The sequence below is a fragment of the Phycodurus eques genome, chromosome 1 (genome assembly GCF_024500275.1).
Source record: "Phycodurus eques isolate BA_2022a chromosome 1, UOR_Pequ_1.1, whole genome shotgun sequence".
NCBI classification, from domain to species: domain Eukaryota; kingdom Metazoa; phylum Chordata; class Actinopteri; order Syngnathiformes; family Syngnathidae; genus Phycodurus; species Phycodurus eques.
This window is the reverse complement of record NC_084525.1, coordinates 36421572-36447189: the sequence shown is the minus strand read 5'-3', so window position 1 is coordinate 36447189 and position 25618 is coordinate 36421572. Positions and strand designations below refer to the sequence as shown.

At 43.8% G+C, this 25618-nt stretch overlaps 1 protein-coding gene across 1 annotated transcript; it reads right to left on the bottom strand.

The window, feature by feature from the left end:
- On the bottom strand, positions 1–25367 carry LOC133414116 (bile salt export pump-like). Its single transcript, XM_061699265.1, has 28 exons — positions 25288–25367; positions 25199–25217; positions 21871–21897; positions 21740–21791; positions 21395–21642; positions 21213–21300; positions 20720–20853; positions 20461–20632; positions 19805–19929; positions 17650–17824; positions 16590–16703; positions 16363–16473; positions 16157–16282; positions 15562–15765; positions 15324–15494; positions 13077–13278; positions 12936–12981; positions 12047–12167; positions 11749–11919; positions 11565–11669; positions 10839–11000; positions 9776–9979; positions 9052–9293; positions 8560–8716; positions 5018–5215; positions 4009–4215; positions 980–1126; positions 1–321 (listed from the first exon to the last, which is right to left on the bottom strand). Exons 1-28 carry the CDS (start codon positions 25364–25366, stop codon positions 121–123), a joined length of 4008 nt encoding a protein of 1335 aa, XP_061555249.1. The 5' UTR covers position 25367; the 3' UTR covers positions 1–120.
- Between the last annotated feature and the right edge of the window lie 251 nt (positions 25368–25618).

The window sequence follows — 25618 nt, the reverse complement described above, 5'->3', positions numbered from 1 at the left end:
GTGAAAAAGATTCAAGTTACTTTTTGATGTTCATTTAGCATGTACTTGGCCTTGTCACCTCAGACAATAACTCTCTGCTCATCACACGTGTTTCCAATGGGTGACACTCTCAGAGAGCCGTTAGCTGATTGGTGCTCCAGTGGTGACCAGCTTGTAGTAAGCACCCTTCAGGGCCATGAGATGGTCGTGTGTTCCCTTTTCAATCACGTAGCCTCGGGACATGACAGCAATGATGTCGGAGTTCTGAATGGTGGACAGACGGTGGGCGATAACGATGCAGGTCCTGCCCTCTCGAGCTTTGTCCAGCGCCGCTTGCACCGTCTGTGGCGAGCGAGGCGAGTAAACAAAGACACACGGGGGAGAGAAATCATCGACATGCAACCGACATCCATCCATCCTTCCATTTTCTGAGCCGCTTCTCCTCACTAGGGTCGCGGGCATCCTGGAGCCTATCCCAGCTATCATCGGGCAGGAGGCGGGGTACACCCTGAACTGGTTGCCAGCCAATCGCAGGGCACATACAAACAAACAACCAGTCGCACTCACATTCACACCTACGGGCAATTTAGAGTTGTCAATTAACCTAGCATGCATGTTTTTGGGATGTGTGAGGAAACCGGAGTGCCCGGAGAAAACCCACGCAGGCACGGGGAGAACATGCAAACTCCACACAGGCGGGGCCGGAGATTGAACCCCTGTCCTCAGAACTGTGAGGCAGACGCTCTAACCAGTCGTCCACCGTGCCGCTGCAACCGACATAATAATAGCAATTTCACAATCATCCTTGATTACTGACAGCCCACTGCTTCAGTGACTGCATTAGCAGATCCACAACACGTATGAATATATAGTTGGTAGGAAAAATAATGACGTTAATGATGTCGATAATGACAGCTCTTCCTGCTGCCTGCAACCAGAGAATATCAAGCAGCTATGCATGACTCAATCTGCATATTGAGTCATTAATTTTGCAACTTGCCTTCTCACTCTCTGTGTCCAGTGCTGAGGTGGCTTCATCCAGGAGCAGGATCTTGGGATCACGGATGATTGCCCTGGCAATGGCAATGCGTTGTTTCTGACCTCGAGATAACTGAGAACCCTGTGCACCCACGTTTGTGTCGTATTTCTGAGCAGGGAAAAAAAAAATCATACAATGAGATCAGCGTATGACGCATAGTCTTCATTCTGCAGTTACAGCTGGTTCATCGAGCAGGAGCACTTAACGCTTCGCCAAGCCTTAGACCTCCATCCATCCATTTTCAACACCGCTTATCCTGGTTAGGGTCGCGGGACGCTGGAGCCTATCCCAGCTGACTTCGGGCGAAAGGCGGACTACACCCTGAACTGGTCGCCAGTCAGTCGCAGGGCACATATAGACACGGACAACCATTCGCACTCACATTCACAACGCCACTGAGTGGGAACTGAACCCACGCTGCCTGCACCAAAGTCAGACGAGTGTACCACTACACCATCAGTGACAGCCTTAGACCTGTCACCTGTGAAATCATGAGTCACCTAAAATGAGGAGCAGTTTCGTACATACTACATCTAAAAAAATTTAATAAGCGCCAACACGGGCACCATAAAGTTATTGCTCATTCTCTACTCCTTATTCACTATGGGAATTTTACACAGTGGACTACTGTACTGTAGTTGACTCTTCAGTGGTATGAAAAATCATTTTCAAACACTACTCAGGCATGCCGTTAAGTACGTCATTGGTGACGCATATTTACCATGTATTGGATCAACATCAGCTGGTGGAACCTCTGTACTAAATATTGAACAAATAAATCAGTTATATTGTTTTAAGCTGAGTGCATTTTACACGATAAAGTTACTGTGTAAGGGCTCCAACAAACCACTTTATGTCCCTCCGTGTTGACATGTGTTGCTCTAATTAAGACATTTTTGCAGCACAACTCATGAAGTTGTCTCATGCCAAAGATTTTACAATACCACAGACGCAAAAGACAAAAACCATTCTGTACTGGCACAATGTTGCATGGGATCCATTTGATTTTCTCGTGTGCATCATGGTTCACTACTTTTCAAGATGCATTGTGGGATATACTGAGGGCACTACAAGTATATCGGGGTTAACTTATGCTCACTACACAGCAGCATTACAAACTCATCATATGTGACACTATAGTATAGAGGGAGTGATTTCAAACACAGCCTTCATTCTACGGTGACTTTACTGAGATACAATGGGACCTCTGAAAACCTCTTATGTTCTTGTACAATTTTATGTTACGCTTACATTGTGTTCCCGGCAGCCACAGCATCCCCATTTGCCCGAAAGGTAATGTGGCATGGGATTTTGGCTGTATTTTGTCTCCCTTACTAAGTTTTCTCACAGTCTATCACGGTCATGTGATGGACCATGGGGGAAGGGGCCTTTGAGTCCTGGAGGCTCAAAAGGGGGCTAATGTTCAGCCTGCGGTCTATCACGGATGGCATTAAATTCCCTCCCAGCCAGTCACATTCTGATGGATTCTGACACATTTTTCACACTCTGATCAACTAATTGTCGCCGGGCAGCTTTGAAACAAGTTTGGGACCATGGCAGAGTCAAATGTAGCTGCCATGGTTTTATACCACCTCCCCGACCCTATTCGCCATGTCAGACCATGGTAGAACGCAACGGCTGTATCCCCCCCGTGGCTGGTAAACCGTCACACACCAGAATCAATGGCTACCATACACATGCCATGAGAAGCATGACAAAACGCACGCACCAAATGAGGCAGGATGTGACAAAATTTGAAAGGGCCGTGAGATGCCAAGGAAAGTCATATTCTTCCTGTACCACTAACAACCACCTCCTAGTTTTCCATCCATCCATCCATCCATCCATTTTCTGACAGAAACTAATGACTAGCGAATCCCAAACGGATCGTTCCATCCATCCATCCATTTTCTGTACCGCTTTATCCTCACTAGGGTCGCGGGCGTGCTGGAGCCTATCCCAGCTATCATCGGGCAGGAGGCGGGGTACACCCCGAACTGGTTGCCAGCCAATCGCAGGGCACATACAAACAAATAACCATTCGCACTCAAATTCACACCTACGGGCAATTTAGAGTCGTCAATTAACCTACTGTGCATGTTTTTGGGATGTGGGAGGGGGATTGAACCCGGGTCCTCAGAACTGAAAAAATCACTCAATGTTTTTTCTGCCGCCACCTCCTAGTTTTATTATGCCATATTACCACTGTCGTGTTTTGGTGCATTCACCCCATTTTACTACGGCCGACAAGGTTTCTCATCCGGACTGTAAGTAGTGTGGCATATTTCCTGGCAATTAAAAAATCTGGCCAGGCATCACGTTTCCCCATCCCCCCACGTTTTCTCATGTCCATCCCGTTTTGTCCTTAATATACATATAATATAAGCATACCATAAAGGAATACTACACCTCTATAATTGGACAAAACAACAGAAGAAACCTTTGTCTTGCATGATCCTTTGTCTATTAGTGGAGTTTTTTTCTACACGTACAGACCCTTTCCAAAACATTAACATACATCATTTCCTCTGAGAACATTTATTCACAAATCAAACAAATCAGAGATCTGAATGTCTGAATATTTTGTTAAATTTGAATAAAATTTGACAGAGATTCCATTTTTTTCTTTTGGCATTCATTATAAAAGCTTGTAATAGGTTACAATCTTATAACCATTACCTCAATGATGGTCCAGTGGTGGTACATTTTTGGATATTCTAATAATGTGTTAATGGTGTGTGAAAATATAAAACAAAAGCCTAAACACACACTGCTCAAAAACAAAACCTCTTTTTGTAGGTACCCAAGTTACGGTGGAAGGGCTCCCTTTCTGTCATCTGTTATTGCTGCCTTTGTTTATCCGCCTTCTGATTTGTTTGACCGATTCACCTGAACATTCAAACAAACTATTCCCTGTATTTAGCCTCTATGCTATTTGCTCCAACCATCCTTATGAGTCCACAGCTCTCCTTCTGCAAACAGGAACCTACCTCAGGTAGAGACATGACAAAGTCGTGTAGCTGCGATTTCCTGGCAGCAGAGATGACCTCGTCCATGCTGATGTCCCGCGAGTTGTCACCATACTTGATGTTTTCCAAGATACTGCAGTCAAACAAGATTGGCTCCTGGGACACGATGCCAATTTTGGATCGCAGGAAAGGCACGTTGACGAGAGTCGAGTCGCGACCATCGATCAGCTGCAAGAGGCAATTGAGTTTACCATTAGTAGGAGACAGTGCTATAATCAAAAGTAGTCATACAATGGACTTAATGAGCTTTTAGGTAATGTGCCTTCTAACTGTGTAATTTCTCTTTTTAAATCTCCCAGAATCAGGACTATGAGTTCCCAAGGCACTTCCAGCTCCATTAAGACCTTTTACATCTTGGCAGTGATTTCTCTCTGGCACGAGAGTCAACCTCCAATATAGATAAGTGCTCCCAGGACACACATTGCAAAATTGTCTGACTTAAATGCAAGCAAGAATTGGAGATTTAGAACTACTTTAAATGTCCAGCAGTCATTGTTTGACAAGTTTCTCAGTGATGCCTTAAGATTTATTCCAAAGCAACATATTTCCCATTTTATAAAAGGTCATTATCTGCCTCGACTATTTAATGCTGAAAGCTATATATTTCGACCTCGGTTTTGTCGGACAAACTAGACATTACCAGGAACAACATTTGACCAACAAAAAGTGAAACATTGAGCACAATGGATTAAAGAAAATAATTGTTCAAATATTTGCTGAACTTAGACATAAATAGCTGTCATGTTTATAACAATGTAAGTGTAAAAAAATGGTGTTATGTATGTTGTGTGTACTGTATAGCTGACCTATCAACTAACTGTATCCATATGTGGGAACCCAGGTCTTACATTGGAAGATGTGTTTGTAATAGTACTTGAAAACAATATTCAATTTTGCTGAATGGAATGTAGAAAAGTACAATATTGTGAAAGCAATGATCATGCACAGCATTTAGCTGAGTCCACCTCACCACTCTGCCCTTGTCGGGGTCATAAAACCTTTCCAGAAGCTGCACGCTGGTGCTCTTCCCACAGCCGCTGCTACCCACAAAGGCCAACGTCTGGCCAGTCTTCACTGTCACATTCAGTCCATTGAGGACCTGGATGTCGGGTCGGGTGGGGTAAGTGAACTTGCAGTCAATGAACTCAATGTTGCCTTGGAAGCTTTCCTGGTAATAAAAAAAAAAAGGTGGGGGTGGGGCAAACAAAAGGAGTGCAAAGGTTTTGTTTCATTTTGTTTTGAGAATACAGTGTTCCCTGCCATATTGCGGTTCAGCCTTCGCGCCCTCACGATATCGCGGATTTGTAATACAGTACTACTTACGGACATTCACATGATGGACATAGGTACACTTAGTTAAAACATTTTTTGAAATACTTCAGAGACTCCGAAATAAGAGTTGCGTTTCTGCAGTGTAGTACCACGTTTATTAGGCAGGGGAGGCAGTGCCTCACCAGCATGTTAAGAATTTTAAAAAAGTAATAATGATGTAAAATTATTTTCCTTTTTAGTTCTCTGGCCTGTGCTTTATCTTGATTTATGTATTTCAATAAACGCCTCAATTAATATTAATGTAATTTTGGGGGACAAACATTGAGTAATTTAATGGGTAAAATGTGACAAACTAAGTTTACTTTTTTGCAGTTTTCGTACACAAAGTCAAGTTAAAATTATAAAAAAAAAATTCCATACCCAGCCGCGCTTGACATTAACTTTTTAGCTCACCAGCCACTGTGACCACTGGTTTCCCAGTAACTAGCCACTCAACATTTTTACTAGCCACAAAAAAATGCATTCATCACCGGGGGGATGGGTGGTGGGTGTCGGTCTGCGTTTTGGTTTGGGTTGTGTTTAGTTTTGTTCCATGTTTTCCTGTGTTCCATGTTTGTCGTGTGCTCATTAGGTTGTTGTGTACACCTGTTCTCGTCTACCTTGTGTCGACCAATCAGCTCTCTCCAGCCACTCGTGTCTTGTCCAGGTGTTCCTCGTTGTCTCGTCAATCTGTTTGTATTCAGTTCCCTGGTTTCTTTCAATTCTTGTCGATTCATTGTCGTTGTTACATGTCTTTACCATGTCATAGTCGCCAGTTGTCGCGCAGTTATTTCACCAGGCATGTCTTTTTTCTTGTTTTGGGTTCACTCAAGTGTTTCTTTGTTACTTTTTGTTTAGATTTTGGACTTTGTTAATTTAGTATTTAGACTTTTTCATGATCTTTGTTTTCCTTTGTTTTAGGAATTAAATATAATTATTTATATACTCCTGCACTACTGCGTTGCCTCCCTGCTTCCCTGCACTTGGGTCCTCCATGTTCTTGCCTTGCGTTCCTCGCCTTCGACCAAACCCCAACCGTGACAGTGGGTGTTGATCCGAGGTGGGTAGAAACATATTACATTTACTCCGTTACATTTACTCAAGTAGCATTTTCGATAAACTGCACTTTTCAGAGTACTTATTATGCAATGTACTTTTTACTTTTACTTGAGTATTTATGTGAAGGAGGATGGATACTTTTACTCCATTACAATGATCGACATGCCGTTCGCTACTTTTATTTATCCATTCTTGCATGTGCGCGTCTATTTTTAGACACCATCTTCGACTTACGCAAAGGGCGCCTTTGCGCCAATCCAACGTTACCACAGTGATGTTTGACTGAAGTCCACCAATCAAGCGACATAAGGCAGTCACATGACCACGCACGTAGCCTTCGCGAGCCAAGCAAAATGGAAATTTTTTTGGGGGAAAAAAACAGCCATGCGAGTGTGTTTACTTTCCAGACTCCAAAAAAGAACAGCTTTGTCATGTAGATCTTAAATTGTGACTGCCCAAACTTTGACATTTCAGCCCACTTCTAACTTGAGAAAACACCTTGCGGAAAGTTGCAGATGTTTCTATTGTTGTTTTGGCAGTGGATATGGCAACACTAGCCCTATCCTATGGTGTCATACACGCACACACAATCACTAAGTCTGTTCAGCAAACAGCTTCTTCATGAAGTCATTTAAGTGAATAAAGCAAATAATGTTTCTGTAGGGTCCAAAGCATGTCTTGTTGGTTTTTGGGCAGTTAACATTTTTAATCGTGGCAGGTGTGTGTCGACTCCCATGTATAATTTTTTAAAATTATTTTATTTGATGTTCATGCTCTGATTTTTAAAAATAAATAAATCAGAAGTTACTCAAGTTACTCTTGAGTAGTTTTTTCATTGAGTACTTTCTTACTCAAGTAAATATTGGATGACTAGTTTTTACTTTCACCTGAGTCATATTATTCTAAAGTAACAGTACTCTTACTTGAGTACAAGTAAGTACTTGTTGATTGAACTTTTTCCTGATTACTTGACTAATTGTATCATATGTACATTGCATTTATTGCACCAGAAAGCAGCTCCTCTTATTTATTAGCTTCCAGCTTGAAGTGTTTAAGGGATGTGCAAACTGAAACTAAAGACAATTAAGATAAGAGTACATTTAACTTTTAATAAACTTTGCAGCTCTTACTAGCATCCCTGACAATTTTCATGATGTTTATACTGTATACGATAGTCCATCCATCCATCCATTTTCTACCGCTTATCCGGGTCGGGTCGCGGGGGCAATAGCTTTAGCAGGGACGCCCAGACTTCCCTCTCCCCAGCCACTTCATCCAGCTCTTCCGGAGGGATCCCGAGGCGTTCCCAGGCCAGCCGAAGGACGTAGTCTCTCCAGCGTGTCCTGGGTCGTCCCCGGGGTCTCCTCCCGGTGGGACGTGCCCAGAACACCTCACCAGGGAGGTGTCCGGGAGGCATCCGAATCAGATGCCCCAGCCACCTCATCTGGCTCCTCTCAATGCGGAGGAGCAGCGGCTCGACTCTGAGATCCTCCCGGATGACCGAGCTTCTCACCCTATCTCTAAGGGAGAGCCCGGACACCCTGCGGAGGAAACTCATTTAGGCCGCTTGTATCCGGGATCTCGTTCTTTCGGTCACGACCCACAGCTCATGACCATAGGTGAGGGTAGGAACGAATACTCCTGCCTTTAATATTTTTAGCTGTAAATGTTTAGTAGAATTTAAAAGTTTAGTAGAATTTAAAATGGAACCAAAAATTTAACAATCATGTACAATTAGAATGGAACTTAGAATAACCTTTCATAGGTCAGAATATATTTAGGCTCTTTTTCCAATGTTCTGTATGAGCAAATGGTTTAACACTGACAGAAAAAAAAGTAAACCTCATAAAAATCGATTGCGAAATGAGCAAGTTCTGATTTATTTTCAGTGTACATGCGTTGCCTTTAATGGGGAGGTTGCCCTCACCAACATGGCCTCCATGTAGGCACGTAGACTGGTTGCTATAGCACGCTATCATATCATGTAGGCAAAAGTGGCTAGTGGGATTGGCTGTGCTACCTGCCACAGTGAAAAGTGACCCGAATTTGGCAAGTTGGTGGGCATTGTTTATTATTAATTATTTGGTACAACCAACATGGCATCATAGCACATAACAAACATCTGAATATGAGACCACATACCCATTGATCTCCTTTGTCACTGTAGACACTAATCTTGGGCATTCGGTCCAGCAGCTGGAAGAAACGTGCAGCTGAAATCTTGGCCTTGGCATAGTCAGGGGTGAAGGATGAGGCTCTTCCCAGGGCTGTGCCGCTGGTGACAATGGCAGAAATGACCCTGCACAAGATAAAATAAGTGCTCATTTGCCACGAAAAAAAGGAGAGTTCCGGGCTTTTTAGAGTGTAGAACCGTGAGCCTCCCGTCAGAGAACATAAAACTACTCTTATCATGGGAACTAGAAAGCGATCAATTCAACAAAGCTGAACTTAGCTTTGCTGGTTGAAATAGATGAATTCTTTTTTCAGTATTTTTTAAGCTACTGCGCCTGCCCTGAAGTCCTCTGCTACTCCTCAGTTAACTTGAGAAGCAGCTCACACCTCGACTCACAAACATCTGGGACATTTTATCCGTCATTTTGTATTTTGTCAGCGGTAACTCTCTGTGTCTCATACCTGAACACCAAACTGAAATGGAGCCCTTCTTGGCGAACCAAGTAGCCCCCAAACCGATAGGAGGCGGAGTTGGTCAGGAAGATGACACATTGGGCGAAACCGTAACAACCCCCGTAGACGTTAGCCTTCTTCAGGGCTGCCTGGTATGGAGCATCCAACTGTGCATTATACGTTTCCACAAAATTTCTCTCCTTTCCAAGACCAGCAATTGTGCGAATGTTATTGAGGGCTTCACCAGAAATCTGCAAAGTGCATAAAAGGGGTTAAGGTGTGATGTGGAGTGAAAATCCACAACTACTGTCGATATTGTTCTATATTTGATTTTCTGAAAAACCCACATTGTGTTTTCTTAACTTTCATTATATAATTAATTATGTAAAGAAAGTTGAGAACAATTTGACTTTTGATAACTTTTTCTTTGGCAGTGAGATTGCTAGGTCTGTTTTCCTGTGTGTGTGCGTCAACGGAGCTTCAAACATCATTGCCAGCCTTTCCAGTTAGTACAGTCTGGTAGGGGGCTTGTTGCACCCAGTGACAGCACCACAGAGCCACGTGTGCAAAGGGAAGCTGAAACCAAGAGCTAAAAATAAACGCAGCTCCTCTCAGGAGGTACCCCAGCTATTGTCACTTATATACTGGAACTGAAGCAGGATTACTGTCAAAATCTGCCTTTTCAATGTGAGGTCATTTCCCATTTGCCATATCAATCTAACTGGATTCTGACCTGTCCTGCAGCCTCCATAGCTTGTTTATCCTGCTTGGCAAATCCAGTGAGCATCTTGGCCTGGAAACCCCCTGACAGAGCGATGAAGGGCAGGAAGCACAGGATGAGCAGTGTGAGCTTCCAGCTGAAGTAGAAGGACATGAGGATGGCCACCCCAATGTTGGTCAGAGAGTTGACTATCATGCCGATCTGGGAGCCAGTGGCCTTTGGAGAAGGAAGTTTGTGCACTCTGTAGAGTCATTTCATTTAGTATTTACTGTTTCTTTCAACTTAACCTTGATTTGATGACACTCCACTTCAAAAGTATTGGAACAGTATATATATATGTATATATATATATATATATATATATATATATATATATATATATATATATATATATATATATATATATATATATATATATATATATGTATATATATATACATACATATATGTATATATATATATATATATATATATATATATATATATATATATATATATATATAGGTGGCATGGTACAAACTGGTTAGAGCGTCTGCCTCACAGTTCTGCGGACCGGGGTTCAATCCCTGGCCCCGCCTGTGTGGAGTTTGCATGTTCTGCCTGTGTGGGTTTTCCCGGGGCACTCCGGTTTCCTCCCACATCCCAAAAACATGCGTGGTAGGTTAATTGACGACTTTAAGTTGCCCGTAGGTGTGAGTGCGAATGATTGTTTGTTTCTATGTGCCCTGCGATTGGCTGGCAACCGGTTCAGGGTGTACCCCGCCCAAAGATAGATGGGATAGGCTCCAGTAGCCCGTGAGGATAAGCGGTAAGGAAAAAGGATGGATGGATATTTATATATATATATATATTTTTTTTTTCCCCTGTGTTGAAAACTGTTTTGAAAGCTGTACAAAAAAAACAGTTTCCTGGATTGGATTGTGTTCGACCGTAAAGGTCCCACTGTACAGTATGTAAAACATTGTGCCTTTTGCCACTTTTGTAGTACAAAATTGTATGCTTGACTCTAATTTTGATACAAATATAGTAATTTATTAGACTGCGGTGTCTCTGTCATTGTTTGTCCATGCCTCACCCCTTGAACTTGTGAGGCGTCAGTCGCCAGTCGTGTGGTCAGAGCTCCAGGGCTGTTTTTGTGATCATCAAACCAACCGATCTCCTGGCCAAGCATGGCGTGGAAACCTAGGCGACGTAACCTGCGGGTGAGCAGCTCTCCAGACTTGGAGAAGGCGTAACCCTTGAAGACGTACAGACAAAATAAACAAAAATGAAGACGCCAAGGGCCCTACATGAGAAAATAATGAGTTTAGACTACATTATGGAGTGTGCCTTGGCAATTTCTGTCCATTCGTCCCAAAAGAAATGTTTGGGATCAGCAGTGACTAAGGTTGGAAAAGAAGACCTGGCTCACTTTTTGTGTTCAGGTTCTTCCACACCAAAGTCATCCAAGTTTGCCTTTATGGACCTTGCTTTGTGCATTTGTGCAAGGTCATACTGGGACAGAAAAGTGTCTTCTCCAAACTTCCCACAAATTTAGAAACATTTAATTGTCCAACATGCCTTTATGAGATCAACAATAAAGATTGAGGGGTAACTGAGGGAGCTAGTCCATCATGTGATTAATTTGAGGTCTGTCCCAAGACTAATAAATTAATAACAATAATAACAATAACAGCGACCCTCAGCATAACAGGAAATCCTGGATCACTGGTGTTAGTTTTGGTCTTTCATGACCTTCCCAGCCTTGAAGCAGAAAGGAGACAAAAGCAATCATTCTTGCTCAAGCCAACTGTAACTTTACCTGCAGCATTTGAGTGAAGAAAGAGACAACGCCGACCATGACAAAGAATAGGCAGATGCTATGAATCTCCTTTCTCTGAGCTACAGTATCTGTAACTGAGAAAGTCTGCACACACAAATAAAAGAGACACATGAGCACTTGACTATTGCCATCTAGAAATAGTGCCATCATAACGTAACCTCACCGCCAAGATTTGACTGAAAAGCAGCGAGTAGACAGGGTTGACTCCTCCGTTCACAGCTGCCCCCAAAGATCCAAAAAGCATGTAAGGCCACTCAGGTAAGTTGTACTTCAAGATCCTGGCAACTGGTGCTGGTTCCACTGGGTCCTCCTCATCTTCCTCTTCGATGGCATTCTGAATATTCAGCATCACAGTGTGAAGACATTTAACAAACCTTGTAGTTCTGGAGTAAAGCGAATACATTAAATGCCCATCCACCCACACATTTATCAGAGGCCATCACACCCACTCACGTACCCACCTTGGATTTGTCTGCTTGAGAAACTGCATAGGCTCTGGGGCCCAGCTCTCCGACAATGGGAACGGAAGATTCCGGAATCAGATTGGATAGCTGGGATCGGGATCTCTGGCGGATGGAGGCTCTTTCAAACAAGCGTGTACAGGCCCCAAAGAATGAAGACTTTTTATTTTGAATCAACAACCATACACAAAAGACACGGATCTCTGATTAACTCAAAGGTCAACAGGAAATCTTGTCATTAAAACACAGTCAACTAGCCTAGTGAAAGAGCAAAAAGAGAAATTTAATTCCCCAAACAAATGTTTTAAAAAAAAAAAAAAACTCGTGCAGCGCTGTATTTTTAGCAATTAGCAGGCTACTTTTTGGTTCATGAAGAATGATCCAAAACATTATGATTCGATTCATTGTTTGTATTCTTGGGCAGAGGCAAACAGATCTACTGGGAACTGACACATTGAAAAGAAAATAATTTACCTCATCTGCATGTTTATTTGTATCATGAACATAATTTTATGCATTCTCGCATGCACGTGCAACCATTCCACAAATCTTCCTGCAAATGTAGTTTATGTGTAATTCTGTTAACTAACAATGAGTTTCACACTAAGAGGAGGTAATTAGCCAATCTAGATACACAGTTAGGACTGTGCAGTTGGATGAGACACATGGGTTAATGAGCACAACTGCCTTTCAGCAAAAATAATGGGTTTGGATGTGTGTTAAAATGTGAAATCTCGAGTGTTAACGATGGTCTATGTGTCAGTCCTGTGATTGGTCAAGGGTGTATCACATCTGTCACCCGAAGTCGGCTGGAATCGACTCTGGCTTGCCTGTGTACCTGAACAGCCTAAGTGGTATACAAATTGGAAAGGTGGTTGTGTTGTGATACCTCATGCTGGCCCGATAGCTGCCGGCTCTGGACAGGCTGAGCTTCTCTGGTGCGACCTCCTCATTTTCGGCCACTGAGAACGGTAAGGATTGTGAGTGGAGGTAAAACATGTTTGTGGGAATCAGTAAGTCGAGAACCAACTTTGCCGAGCCTTCTCGTTGAGGGCCTTGTCTCCTTGGCTCTGCAAGGTGACAAGGGTGAAGTAGACACCCTTCCTGTCCAGTAGCTCACTATGCTTGCCCCTCTCGACTGCCTTGCCATGCTCAAACCCCACAATCACATCAGCGTTCTTTATAGTGGACAGCCGGTGGGCGATGGAGATGGTGGTCCGTCCCAGGCGTACCTTCAGCATGAATGATTAAATGAAAAAGGCAGTTTGGGAATAATAGCTGTTGTGCTGAAGAAAACAGCCTCAATTACAAGAAACACAAGCTAAAATTGTTACACTCGACTGCATTACTTATCAATATTGTGTTGACTGTATAGCAATTAATGAGTTTCAATGTACTGTAGTCCTTTTTAATTATGCAACATCTCCTAAATAAACTCTCCAGATTCAAAATGTAGAATAAGCATGTTCCGCACATTTATTCTCTGAGCTAAACTGAGTTGCAGCCAACAAAACTGATGGCTTTATCATGCTTATTTGTAGTAATACAGTAATAGTAATAGTAGCGGCACTCCCATTGACAGTAGAGTGAGATTACTATTAAAGTTTTAGATGATTAAATATCAGGATTTTCAGCTCGTGACTATCAAGGATGGACAATTGACTAAAGTTCCTCGATTGATGATGGAAAAAAATCATTGAAGTTTCCCCTGAATGTTCTGAACTCCTGTTTTGAATTATACTGCCCGAATAGTGGAGGTCTGTGTGGCTGTAGCTCAGTTTCCTACAACTGACATCACGTGTTGGTCGTTAACTGGTGGTTAAAACATGCTTAGCTTTCCTAGAACCACTATAATCACCAACATTAAAATAGTAGTGTCGTAGGTCTAAGTGTTCATCATAAATACAGTTGTATTGAACATTAACACTGTGTTTCAATATGGGGAAATGGAAAAAATGGACTTAAATAATCATTCAATTAAAATGTATTTCAAAAAGGTTTTTTACCTATAATTAATATTAATATATATACAGTGGAACCTCAGAATTCGAACAACTCGCGACTCGTACAAATCGGACTTCGACCAAAAAATCTGAGTAAAAAATGCTTTCGAGTTGGACCAAATTCTCGGAGCCCGAGCGCACGTTGAAGGGGTAGCCGAGTCAAGCCGAGCGATGCCAAGGCGAGCGATGCCAAACGCACACGGGACGCTAGCCGAGATGAGCCACTGCCCATTTCGAGTCAGGCAGTCATAGCGTGAACACTCTCATCACATTTGCGTGTTTCTCAAGATTATTTTTCAGTACAATTTTCTTTGCCATGGGCCCAAAGAAAGACAGCAGCAAAGAAGAAAGGAAAGTGGTGCGAACCACAGTGGATTTAAGGAAGGAGATAATCGCTAAGTATGAAAATGGTGTGCGTGTTACGGATCTTGCTAACCAGTATCGTATGGCTAAGTCGACAATTTCGACTATCCTAAAGAATAAAGATGTAATAAAGGCTGCTAATGTTGCCAAAGGAGTGACTAGCATTACAAAGCAAAGGCCACAGATAATTGAAGAAATGGAGAAGCTACTTTTGATATTTATCAAAGAAAAACAGTTAGCGGGGGACAGTATCAGTGAGGCTATTATCAGTGAAAAAGCCTTACAAATTTACGGCGATCTCCTCCCTCCAAATCCATCCACGGATGCCATCACACCGCAACCAAAAAGGTAAATGATACACATTTAAGTTGATTTACAATTTAGAATTATTATGTTTACAATTAATATGCATTTTTTATTGTTTAAATACAGGGTGTACATTTCTTTACATAAATAGGAATTGAAATAGGAATTAACTTTATTTGGAAGTTGGGAACGGATTAAACGTATTTACATTATTTCTTATGGGTAAAAAATGTTCCGGAGGTCGAACAAATTGGACAAGAACGAATTATGTTGAAATTCTGAGGTTCTGCTGTAATATAAAATACATGCACGCTACCACAGCCGGTCCGTGAGAAAAATGCCGATTCCTAACCTGTCGGCGGTGCAAAGAAGGTTAGGGAACACTGCTTTAGACCACAAATTAGTTGAGACTGAATTTGCTGTTTGCAGCCAAGTATCGCACTCCCTTTTGCACCTTTTGTTTCAAGATTGATTGTTAATCAACACTCAATTCCACACACTGTTGGGCTCTTTGATGTAAAAGTAGTGTGATACTATTGCTGTAAATTCACGCTATGTAAAGAAACACCAAATGAATTGACTGCTGAGGGAGAGTTCAGACCTACTTTATCTAAGGCCTCTTGTACCATGGCCTCACTCTCGTTGTCCAAGGCAGAGGTGGCCATGTCAAGCAGCAGGATGCGAGGGTTCCTTACCAGTGCCCGGGCGATTGCAATACGTTGCTTCTGTCCGCCACTCATCTGACCACCACCTTCCCCCACTAGGGTGTCAAATTTCTGTGAAATCACAGCAAATTAGGTTTTAACAACCTCCAAGTCCTCCAAATGTTTATTGGATCGCCACCTGTGGCAGGTCCATTATGAAGTTGTATGCATTGGCCTCTTTGGTGGCGGTGACAATGTCGTCCATTGAGACGCCAGGTCGACCATAGCGTATATTCTCAGCAATGGTGGTGGCGAACAGCACAGGCTCCTGCTCCACGATACCGATGAGCGAGCGCAGCCATTGGATGTTCAGCCCGCGGATGTCATGACCGTCCAGGGTCACCTGAAATGCAGACAGCAGCTGGTCCAACTAAAATTGGTGGATAATTGTGCCAAAGTACATTGCTGCTCTAATGTTTTTTGCCCCTTAACCCAACCCCCATCACCCACACCACCCTTCGAAAAAATGATAGATTAAAATAACAAGAGGCTACTTCTCTCCGCAGAAGCACAGTGTATTATAAAAGTGAGGTCTTCAAATCAAGTAAAAGGGGAAAAAAATAGGCTATTTGGACCAATTGGCAAACAAATGGAACAGTTTATCATCCTCAGGGGATGGTTATTTCAAAAATGACAAGAACGACGGTGAAAAAAAAGCAATCTTCAGTCCCTGATGGCATCAAAAGCGGATACAGATTGCAGTTGTGAATATATACTGTACGTCTCGATCCTACCATGCCCTCTTTGGGGTCGTAGAAGCGCTGAATGAGCTGGACAGCTGTGCTTTTCCCAGCCCCGCTCGGCCCAACAAAGGCTGTGGTCTCGCCTGACTTCACGAAGACACTGAGCTTGTCCAAGATCTGAGCAGAAGATGACACAGCAGCACAGTCAGCAGCATACCTTCATCAATATATTGCAATTACAAAAAATAGTCAAATACCTTAACTTCAGGTCGGGAAGGGTAGTGGAAGGTCACATTATGAAATTCAAGGTCACCGTTGACTCTATCAAGTTTATATCCTGCCTCAGATAAACAGTCAATCTCAGGCTCCTGACAAGTAAAAAAAAAAAATAATAAATAAAAAAAAAAAAAAGATTTGATAATGCCCGGATAGAACAACTTTGCTGGATGACAATATCAATGTTAGCCCACCAAACATTTCATACCCTTTCAATGGTTTCAAAAATGGTGGTGGCTGCTCCACGGCCTGCGGCAAATGCCTCCAGACATGGCGAGGCCTGTCCCAAATTCATGGCTGCTATCAGAACACCAAAGAATACCTAGAAAAACAAAAAGGCCCAGAAAGGTTTGCGACAGATGCATGTAATAGGTAGCACTGTACTGTAAAGTGACAATTTATAGACCCAAAGGATTAATTTATAGACCCAAAGGATTAAATGAATTTTGTTTTTGAAGCGTGCCCGATTCAAATTGTCTCAAATGTCTTGAGTAAAATAAGAACTGTAATGGTATATATCTCAGCTACCGTTTTGCCAAGTAAAAAGCAAACCTCATCATAGTACTGTAGCAGATATTAAATTTTAACAAGACCTTAGGGGAAATGTAATGACCCATTAAAGGGATGGGCAACTGTGATGAACGCTACAGGGCCACAAATGTTTTTTTCCATTCCCCTCAAGGGCCAGCAATAGCAGAGGTTGTTTTTTTAATGAGCAGCAAAATGTAGGTTAAAACCTATTAATAATTATTACTTGAAATGTATTATAAGCGTTCATGCATTATATTAAATTCCTTTGCAAATGCATAATGTTTTCTATTCACAAATTAACTTGAATGAACACACCAAATGTTATGTAATTAATATGTGATCAACTTTTTTTTTTACATTAAATGTAGCAAGGACACCAATTTTCATTTACTCATCATGTTCTTCAAATGAAGTTTCAGTAGCTCTAGTAAATATAAGGAACAGCCTATCTTATTATTATTATATTGTTTTGTTCCGACAGTAACGTCTGCCAGGTGTTGGCTATTAGATCATTTTATCTTTGTACATGGTACTGTAGTGGCGACTCGAATCAAAAAATGAGTAGCTAATTCTGACACCAGGCAACGTGACACTTTCTGTGAAAAGAAAATCAGCTTCTTTTGCTCATATGTTCTTCATTGCCTATGCCTAACCCATTAGCTTGAGGGCCAAGATGACCAATAAAAATTTCTACAAGCTGTATATTCTCAAATATTGGCACGATGGGGAGGTGTTACCTGCAGAAGTGTCCCTGGTGAGTATTCGTCTGTGTCTATCACAAGACTGGATCCATACCAGAAAGCCAGGCCGTAGCACAGGAAGATAATCAGCCACATGTATCCAGTGAAAAAGCCCATGATCAAACCCTTTCTGATGCCCCAGCGCTGTGCTGAGATTAGGTTCTTGTCGTAACTGGAGGGAACAAGAGCAGTTTACTATTTAACAACTTAACTCAAAATGCAACATCCATCCAGAAATGTTCTATAGCGCGTGTCGTCCTTAGGGACGCAAGTGACCCTAGCCTTGCTGACTTGGGGAGGGGCGGGGAACACCCTGAACTGGTCGCCAACCCATCGCAGTGCACATACAGACAAACAACCATTCACAATGACACCTATGGACAATTTACAGTCTTCAATGAACCTAACTGTTTTTGGAATGTGAAGTACCACAACAAAACTGATGCAAAAACATGGATAATATCCAAACAATACACAGGAAGGCCAGAGCTCAGATGCGAACTTTAGATCTGTGAGGCAAAATTCCCTACCACTAGACGACCATACTACACTCTTAATTCAATATTTTTAATAAATATAAGAATCAGAATCCTCTTTATTTGCCAAGTATGTCCAAAAAACACACAAGGAATTTGTCTCCGGTAGTTGGAGTTGCACTAGTACGACAACAGACAGTCAATTGACAGAGAACACTTTTGAGACATAAAGACATTGACAGAAAACAGTCACTGAGCAATAAAGGGTTGCTAATTATCTGGTAATGCCGTTATTTTTTTTTTTTTTTTGACAATTCTGCAAAAAGATGCAGAGTCCTCTAGCACTTAGAGCAGTTTGAAAGACTAATATTGCAATATTTGTTTGTTTAAAAAAATGCAACACTTGTTTTGGGTCCCATTTTTCATGAGCTGAACCTAGAGATCTAAGACCGCGTCTACGTACACAAAAGGCCTATTTCTCTCAAATTGTATTTACAAATCTGTCTAAATCTAAATTGCCAAGATAATCCATCCACCTCACAGGTGAGGCATATCAGTATACTGATGTAGACAGCATAATTATTGCATATGTGTGCCTTGGTTTGAACCCAATTATAAGGCCACTCTAAAATGTGCAGCTGTATCACGCAGCACAGTGCCACAGATGGCGCAAGTTTTGAAGGAGCTTGCAATTGGCATGTTGACTGCAGGAATGTCCACCAGAGCTGTTGCCTGGGAATTAAATGTTCATTTCTCAACCGTAAGCTGTTTCCAAAGACATTTCAGAGAATTTGGCAGACCACACAACCACAGACCACGTGTAACTACAGCAGCCCAGGATCTCCACATTTACCTCCAAGATAAACTGAGACCAGCCACCTAGATAGCTTCTGCAACAATCGGTCATCGTAACTGACTTGAGTGGGGAAATGCTCACAAATTTTAATGGCATCTGCCACTTTGGGGAGGTTTTCTCTTCGCAGATGAATTCCAGTTTTCACTGTACAGAGCAGATGGCAGACAAGTGTGTGTGCCATCGTGTGGGTGAGTGGTTTGCTAATGTCAACGCTATGCATAAAGTGACCCATGGTGGTGGTGGGGTTATGGTATGGCCAGGCAGAGTGTTATGAACAATGAACACAGGTGCATTTTACTGAAGGCCTTTTGGATGCACAGAAATACCGTGACGAGATCCTGAGGCCCATTGTTGTGCCATTCATCCAGGACCACCAATACATGTTGTATCATGATAATGCACGCCCCCATGTTGCAAGAATCTGTACACAATTCGTGGAAACTGAAAACATTCCAGCTCTTGAATGGCCAGCATACTCACTGGTCATCTCACCAATTGACCATGTTTGGGATAATCTGGTTCAGCGTATACAGAATGTTCCAGTTCCTTCCAATTACCAGTAACTTTGTACACCCACTGATTAGTAGTGTACCAACATTCCACAGGCCACAATTAACAACCGGATCAACTCTATGTGAAGATGTGTTGCAGTGTGTGAGGCAAATGGTGGTCACAACAGATACAACAGATGACTGGTTGTCCGCCCAACCCCACCATGCACACATCCTTCTGTGTGCATAGAAAAGAAAATATATTTTTTTAATTCAGCTCATAGAAAATTGAACCAAAAACAAAAGTTGCGTATATATATAGAGCATACCGTTGCACTTCTTTTTTCTCCCCACCAAAAGCAGCCACTGTTCTGATCGAGGAGAGGACTTCATCTGCAATGGCACCCGCTTTAGCATAGGCCTGCAGCTCCATGCCTGTCAGCTTAGCCACAAACTGGACACAAAGTTTAAGCAAAGAAGTTAAGTCATGTCGAGCCAAATGCTTCTGAAGAATCCACATTTCCACCAAGTGCTGTTGTACAGTTCAGTTCACTAAAGTACAGTTTGGAAAGGTACATCCAAATCTTCTTTGTGTTCCCATTGCAGGGTGTGCATGCAGGATGGTGATAACAGTGTCAACGATGCAAATACTGTGAGTTTAATTCAGTAACTCACCAATGAATTCCTTAAGGAGAAACCAGCACACTACAGATGACATGATATTCAGTAAAAATAAATGTCTTCATTTATATTTTTTGGGATCGTTTTGGGTTTTTCACTTTCCATTCCTATTCTAGCACAGAAGTGATGATTCTTTACCAGAGAATCAATAACAGTCTTATTCTACCATCTCAATATTCAAATGTGAGGATGCCGAAAAGTGCTATGGTACTTGCAATGGACAAGCAAACCATCACACATATTAATTTCGAACTGAACGTCAAAACATAATGAAGGAAGAGCCGTTGAAGGCGGAGAGTCTCACCAAAGCCATTAGGCCTGCTCCAATGCCAATTAGTGGACTTGCTGCCACAATCACCAGCGTTAACTTCCATCCTTTCACAAAGCCGATGCAGAAGCCGCACACAAAGGTGGTGAAACGCTGCATAAAAATGGCGACTTGGTCCGCAATGGCGTCATTGATCTTGTTGATGTCACTGCATTGTCACAGACATGTCATGATGCAGTCAGCGGACATTAGATGCCCCCATATACCTCACATAGTGAGATAGCGACCAACTCACTCAGACATGCGCGTATTGAGCTCTCCCACCGAGGTGCAGTCGAACCAGCCAATCTCCATCCTCATCACTTTGCTGAAATAAATTTTCCTTATGAGCTGGATCTGCTTGGCGGCAGCAGTCACCCACAGAGAGATCTGTCAGACATAAGGTCGTCAAATGTAAGACAGGAGAGCACACAGAGCAAAAAAGCCTAAACCCCTGACTGATGTACCAGTAATTCAAGGTAGCTTCCACACTTTTTTTCTTCTGAATAAGTCAACGGGTTTGTAAACCTGGTCAATTTCCCTGTTGTTTCAGGTTTTTTTTTCACACAATACAAAAAAATAAAAGCATACCAAATGAATTACGCGAAACTACCTGTATGTGGGATCATGGTCTTGTGTTCATACTTGACCAGTGGTGGGAGATAGAGCTCGTAGTTGATAAAATAAAGCAAAAGGTGCTGGTGTGAAAGCACCCCGAGATGGTACTGACATTAGGTTAAGTTACTAACCTGAAAGTATCCCAAAATGAATACAGCTGCTCCAATTCCAACATAATAGAAGGCAAATTTGGTCATTTCGTATTCGATGTCGAGTACCCTGAAAGTCAGCATGCAGACATGAAATGTAATGTGCACACGTGTTTGACCAAAAAAAAAAATTATTATTATTATTATTCAAACTACCAACGTACCCACATGACATAGAGTCCAAGTGTGACTGGTTCATGGTGTCAGTGTAGTTCTCCTTCCACTGGATGGTGTAGTTCACACACTCCTTCCGCTCGTCACTCAGCTCATTCAGCTCAATGTCGTACTCGATGAACGTGTCAGTAAGCAGGCCGAACACCAGCAGCATAAGGGGCTGGGCCGAGCCGTGCAGCACGGCGCATATGCTCCCCACCACCATCATCAGCACTTCATTGCATGTGGAAAAACGGAACTGGATACATGCATTAAAGAGATCGTTTGCATTAACGACTGCTGCATCAACAGACACTGAAAAGTCAAAACATGAAAGCCAACATCTGTGATTTTACCAGCTGGAAGAAGCCAACTCTTATTGCAGGCTGCTTTTTGTCACATTGTCCTCTGTTTGAAAAAAATACTACCGTCTTATTTCTTTTTATGACTGAGTTGACTGAATCCTGAGTTAAACTGCTCTACTCACGTGTCCTCCTTGGAAGTTGTCATAGTCCTGCATGGAAACAAAACACATGCAAGGCAAATAATCTGATGAGCAACAACATGCATAATTTAGGCAATTCTATTCAGTTTTAGGCGGCACGGTGACGACTGGTTAGCACATCTGCCTCACAGTTTTGAGGACTCAGGTTCAAATCCAGCCTCGCCTGCGTGGGACATAGTCTCTCCAGCGTGTCCTGGGTGATCCCCGGGGTCTCCTCCCATTGGGACGTGCCAGGAACACCTCACCAGGGAAGCGTCCTGGAGGCATCCTAAACAGATGTCCGAGCCACCTCGTCTGGCTCCTCTCGATGCGGAGGTGCAGAGGCTAGACTCTGAGTCCCTCCCAGATAACCGACCTAACCCTATCTCTCGGGGAGACCCCTGACACCCTGCGCAGGAAACTCATTTCGGCCGCTTGTATCTGTGATCTTGTTCTTTCGGTCACGATCCACAGCTCGTGACCACAGGTGAGGGTAGGAACGTAGATCGACCGGCAAATAGAGAGCTTCGCCTTTCGGCTTCGCTCCTTCTTCACCACAATGGACCGATACAAAGTCTGCATCACTGCAGACGCTGCACCGATCCGCCCGTCGATCTCTCGTTCCATTCTTCCTTTACTCGTGAACAAGACCCCAAGATATTTGAACTCCTCCACTTGGGGAAGGATCTCATCCCCGACCTGGAGAGGGCACTCCATCTTTTTCCGACTGAGGACCATGGTCTCGTATTTAGAGGAGCTGATTCTTATCCCAGTCGCTTCACACTCGGCTGCAAACTGCTCCAGTGAGAGTTGGAGATCACGTATTGATGAAGCCAACAGAACCACATCATCATAAAAGTTATGAACAGAATCGGTGACCACCTTGGCGGAGTCCAGCCCTCACCGGAAACGACTCTGACTTACTGCCGGCAATGCAGACCAAACTCTGACACCGGTCATGCAGGGACCGAACAGCCCGTATCACGGGGTTCGGTACCCCATACTCCCGAAGCACTCACCACAGGACTCCACGACAGACACGGTCGAACGCCTTCTCCAAGTCCACACAACACATTTAAACTGATGGGGCGAACTCCCATGGACCCTCAAGTACCCTGCCGAGGGTGAAGAGCTGGTCCACTGTTCCACGGCCAGGACGAAAACCACACTGCTCCTACTGAGTCTGAGATTCGACTTCCCGATGGACGCTCCTCTCCAGCACCCCTGAATAGACCTTACTAGGGAGGCTGAGGAGTGTGATCCCCTGAAGTTGGAACACACCCTCCTGTCCCCTTTCTTAAAAAGGAGGACCACCACCCCAGTCTGCCAAACCAGAGGCACTGTCCCCAATATCCATGCGATGTTGCAGAGGCGTGTCAACCAGGATAGCCCTACAATATAGAGTGTTGATGGTGCACTGCCCCCCCCCTCGTGAGACGACGGATGGTGGACCAGAATTCCCTCAAAGCCGTCCGGAAGTCGTTCTCCCTGGCCTCACCGAACTCCTCCCACATTCGGGTTTTTGCCTCAGCAACTACCAAAGTTGCATTCCTCTTGGTCAGCCTGTACCCATCAGCTGCCTCAGGAGTCCCACAGGCCAAAAAGCCCCAATAGGACTCCTTCTTCAGCTTGACAGCATCCCTCATCGCTGGTGTCCACCAACGGGTTCGGGGATCGCCGCCACGACAGGCACTACCTTACGGCCACAGCTCCAGTCGGCCGCCTCGGCAATGGAGGCGCGGAACATGGACCACTCGGACTCTGTCTCCCGCCTTCCCCGAGACGTGGGTGAAGTTCTGCCGGATGTGGGAGTTGAAACTCCTTCTGACAAGGGATTCTGCCAGACGTTCCCAGCAGACCCTCACAATACCTTTGGGCCTGCCAGGTCGGACTGGCATCTTGCCCCACCATCAGAGCCAAGTCACCACCAGGTGGTGATCACTTGACAGCTCCGCTCCTCTCTTCACCCGAGTGTCCAAGACATGCGGCCGCAAGTCCGATGACACGACCACAAAGTCGATCATCGAACGGCAACCTAGGGTGTCCTGGTGCCAAGTGCACGTGTGGACACCCTTATGCTTGAACATGGTGTTTGTTATGGATAATCCATGGTGAGCACAGAAGTCCAACAACAGAACACCACTCGGGTTCTGATTGGCGGGGGGTGTTCCTCCCAATCACGCCCTTCCAGGTCTCACTGTCTTTGTCCACGTGAGCATTGAAGTCCCCCAGCAGAGCTATCGAGTCCCCAGGAGGATTACTCTCCAGCAACCCTTCCAAGGCTCCAAAAAGGGTGGGTAGTCTGAACTGCTGTTTGGTGCATAGCCACAAACAACAGTCAGGACCCGTCCCCCCACCCAAAGGTGGAGGGAGGCTACCCTCTTGTCCACACGGGTGAACCCCAACGTACATGCGCGGAGCCGGGGGGCAATAAGTATACCTACACCTACCTCTCACCGTGGGCAACTCCAGAGTGGAAAAGAGTCCAACCCCTCTCAATAGGACTGGTACCAGAGCCCAAGCAGTGTGTGGAGGTGAGCCCGACTATATCTAGTCGGAACTTTTCAACCTCACACACCAGCTCGGGCTCCTTCCCTGCCAGAGAGGTGACATTCCACGTCCCTGGAGCCAGCTACTGTAGCCGGGGATTGGATTGCCAAGGTTCCCGCCTTCGGCCACCGCCCAGCTCACACTACACCCGACCACTATGGCCCCTCCCACAGGTGGTGAGCCCATGGGAAGGGGGACCCACGTTACCCTTTCGGGCTTTCGGGCTGTGCAAGCGCCTGGTGGGCGGGCCTGTACCCATGGGGCTCGGCCACCAGGCGCTCGTCTTCGAGCCCCACGTCCAGGCCTGGCTCCAGAGGGGGGCCCCGGTGACCCACGTCCGGACAAGGGAAACCTAGATCCATTTGATTCTTTCTTCATAGGGGTTTTTAGAGCCGTGCTTTGTCTGGTCCCTCACCTAGGTCCTGTTTGCCATGGGTGACCCTGCCAGGTCTGTGTTTAAAAAAAATACAAACATTGACACTATCCGAGGGGTATTAATTGCAACAATAGACTCAGCATTGTGATTGGAATTGGCAGTGGTTTACTACAGCCATGCATCATATTAAGTGGTCTTTATAATATTCAGCTACATGAAGGGGCCGCAAAATATTGGAAACTCACCACACCATAGAATCACATTATTTTATCCATAATGTTGTGGCTAGTGAGTGTATGTTCAAATAAAATTGCATTTACAGTAGCAGCAAAAAGTACTCAAATAATGGCCCATACAAAATAATACTAATAATAATCACACTATAAAATCAAATATAATACATACATGTAAGGACCAGCTCGTTCTGCAAAACATAGAAAATATGTTACAATTTAATTGAGATTCGACTGCGATTCTCTTTGATGATGTTTTACCTTCATCCGTAATCTCATAACTGTGATTCTCCTGTCCAAGCTTTTTAATACTTTGCAATTTCACTGATCCGGATGGCATATTGACGAATCTCAACAAAGCAAAGCAAAAGTAAAATGCATGAAGAATCCCCAAAACCAGAATTACAACTATGAGACAATCATACGAGTGGTGCAGAAGAGGAAGAGACATTTACCAACACGTGTTCTTTCACGAGGAAATGTTTTTTGTCCTTTTTGGAACTTATCATGAGTCCCTCGAACAGTAGCCAGGTCAAATGATCCTTGAGCAATTCTTTGGCGCTTCAGTCCGCTATAGTGACATGCCGCTTAT

What these genes read in the sequence shown, in the direction of transcription:
- LOC133414116 (XM_061699265.1), bottom strand. Translation starts at nt 25,366, where the DNA reads ATGCCATCCGGATCAGTGAAATTGCAAAGTATTAAAAAGCTTGGACAG. An exon ending in AGCTATCGGGCCAGCATGAG is followed by an intron (nt 12,168 to 12,935) that starts GTATCACAACAC and finishes CTTGTTTGAAAG; the next exon opens with AGCCTCCATCCGCCAGAGAT. An exon ending in TGGACACAGAGAGTGAGAAG is followed by an intron (nt 322 to 979) that starts GCAAGTTGCAAA and finishes CGCTCGCCACAG; the next exon opens with ACGGTGCAAGCGGCGCTGGA.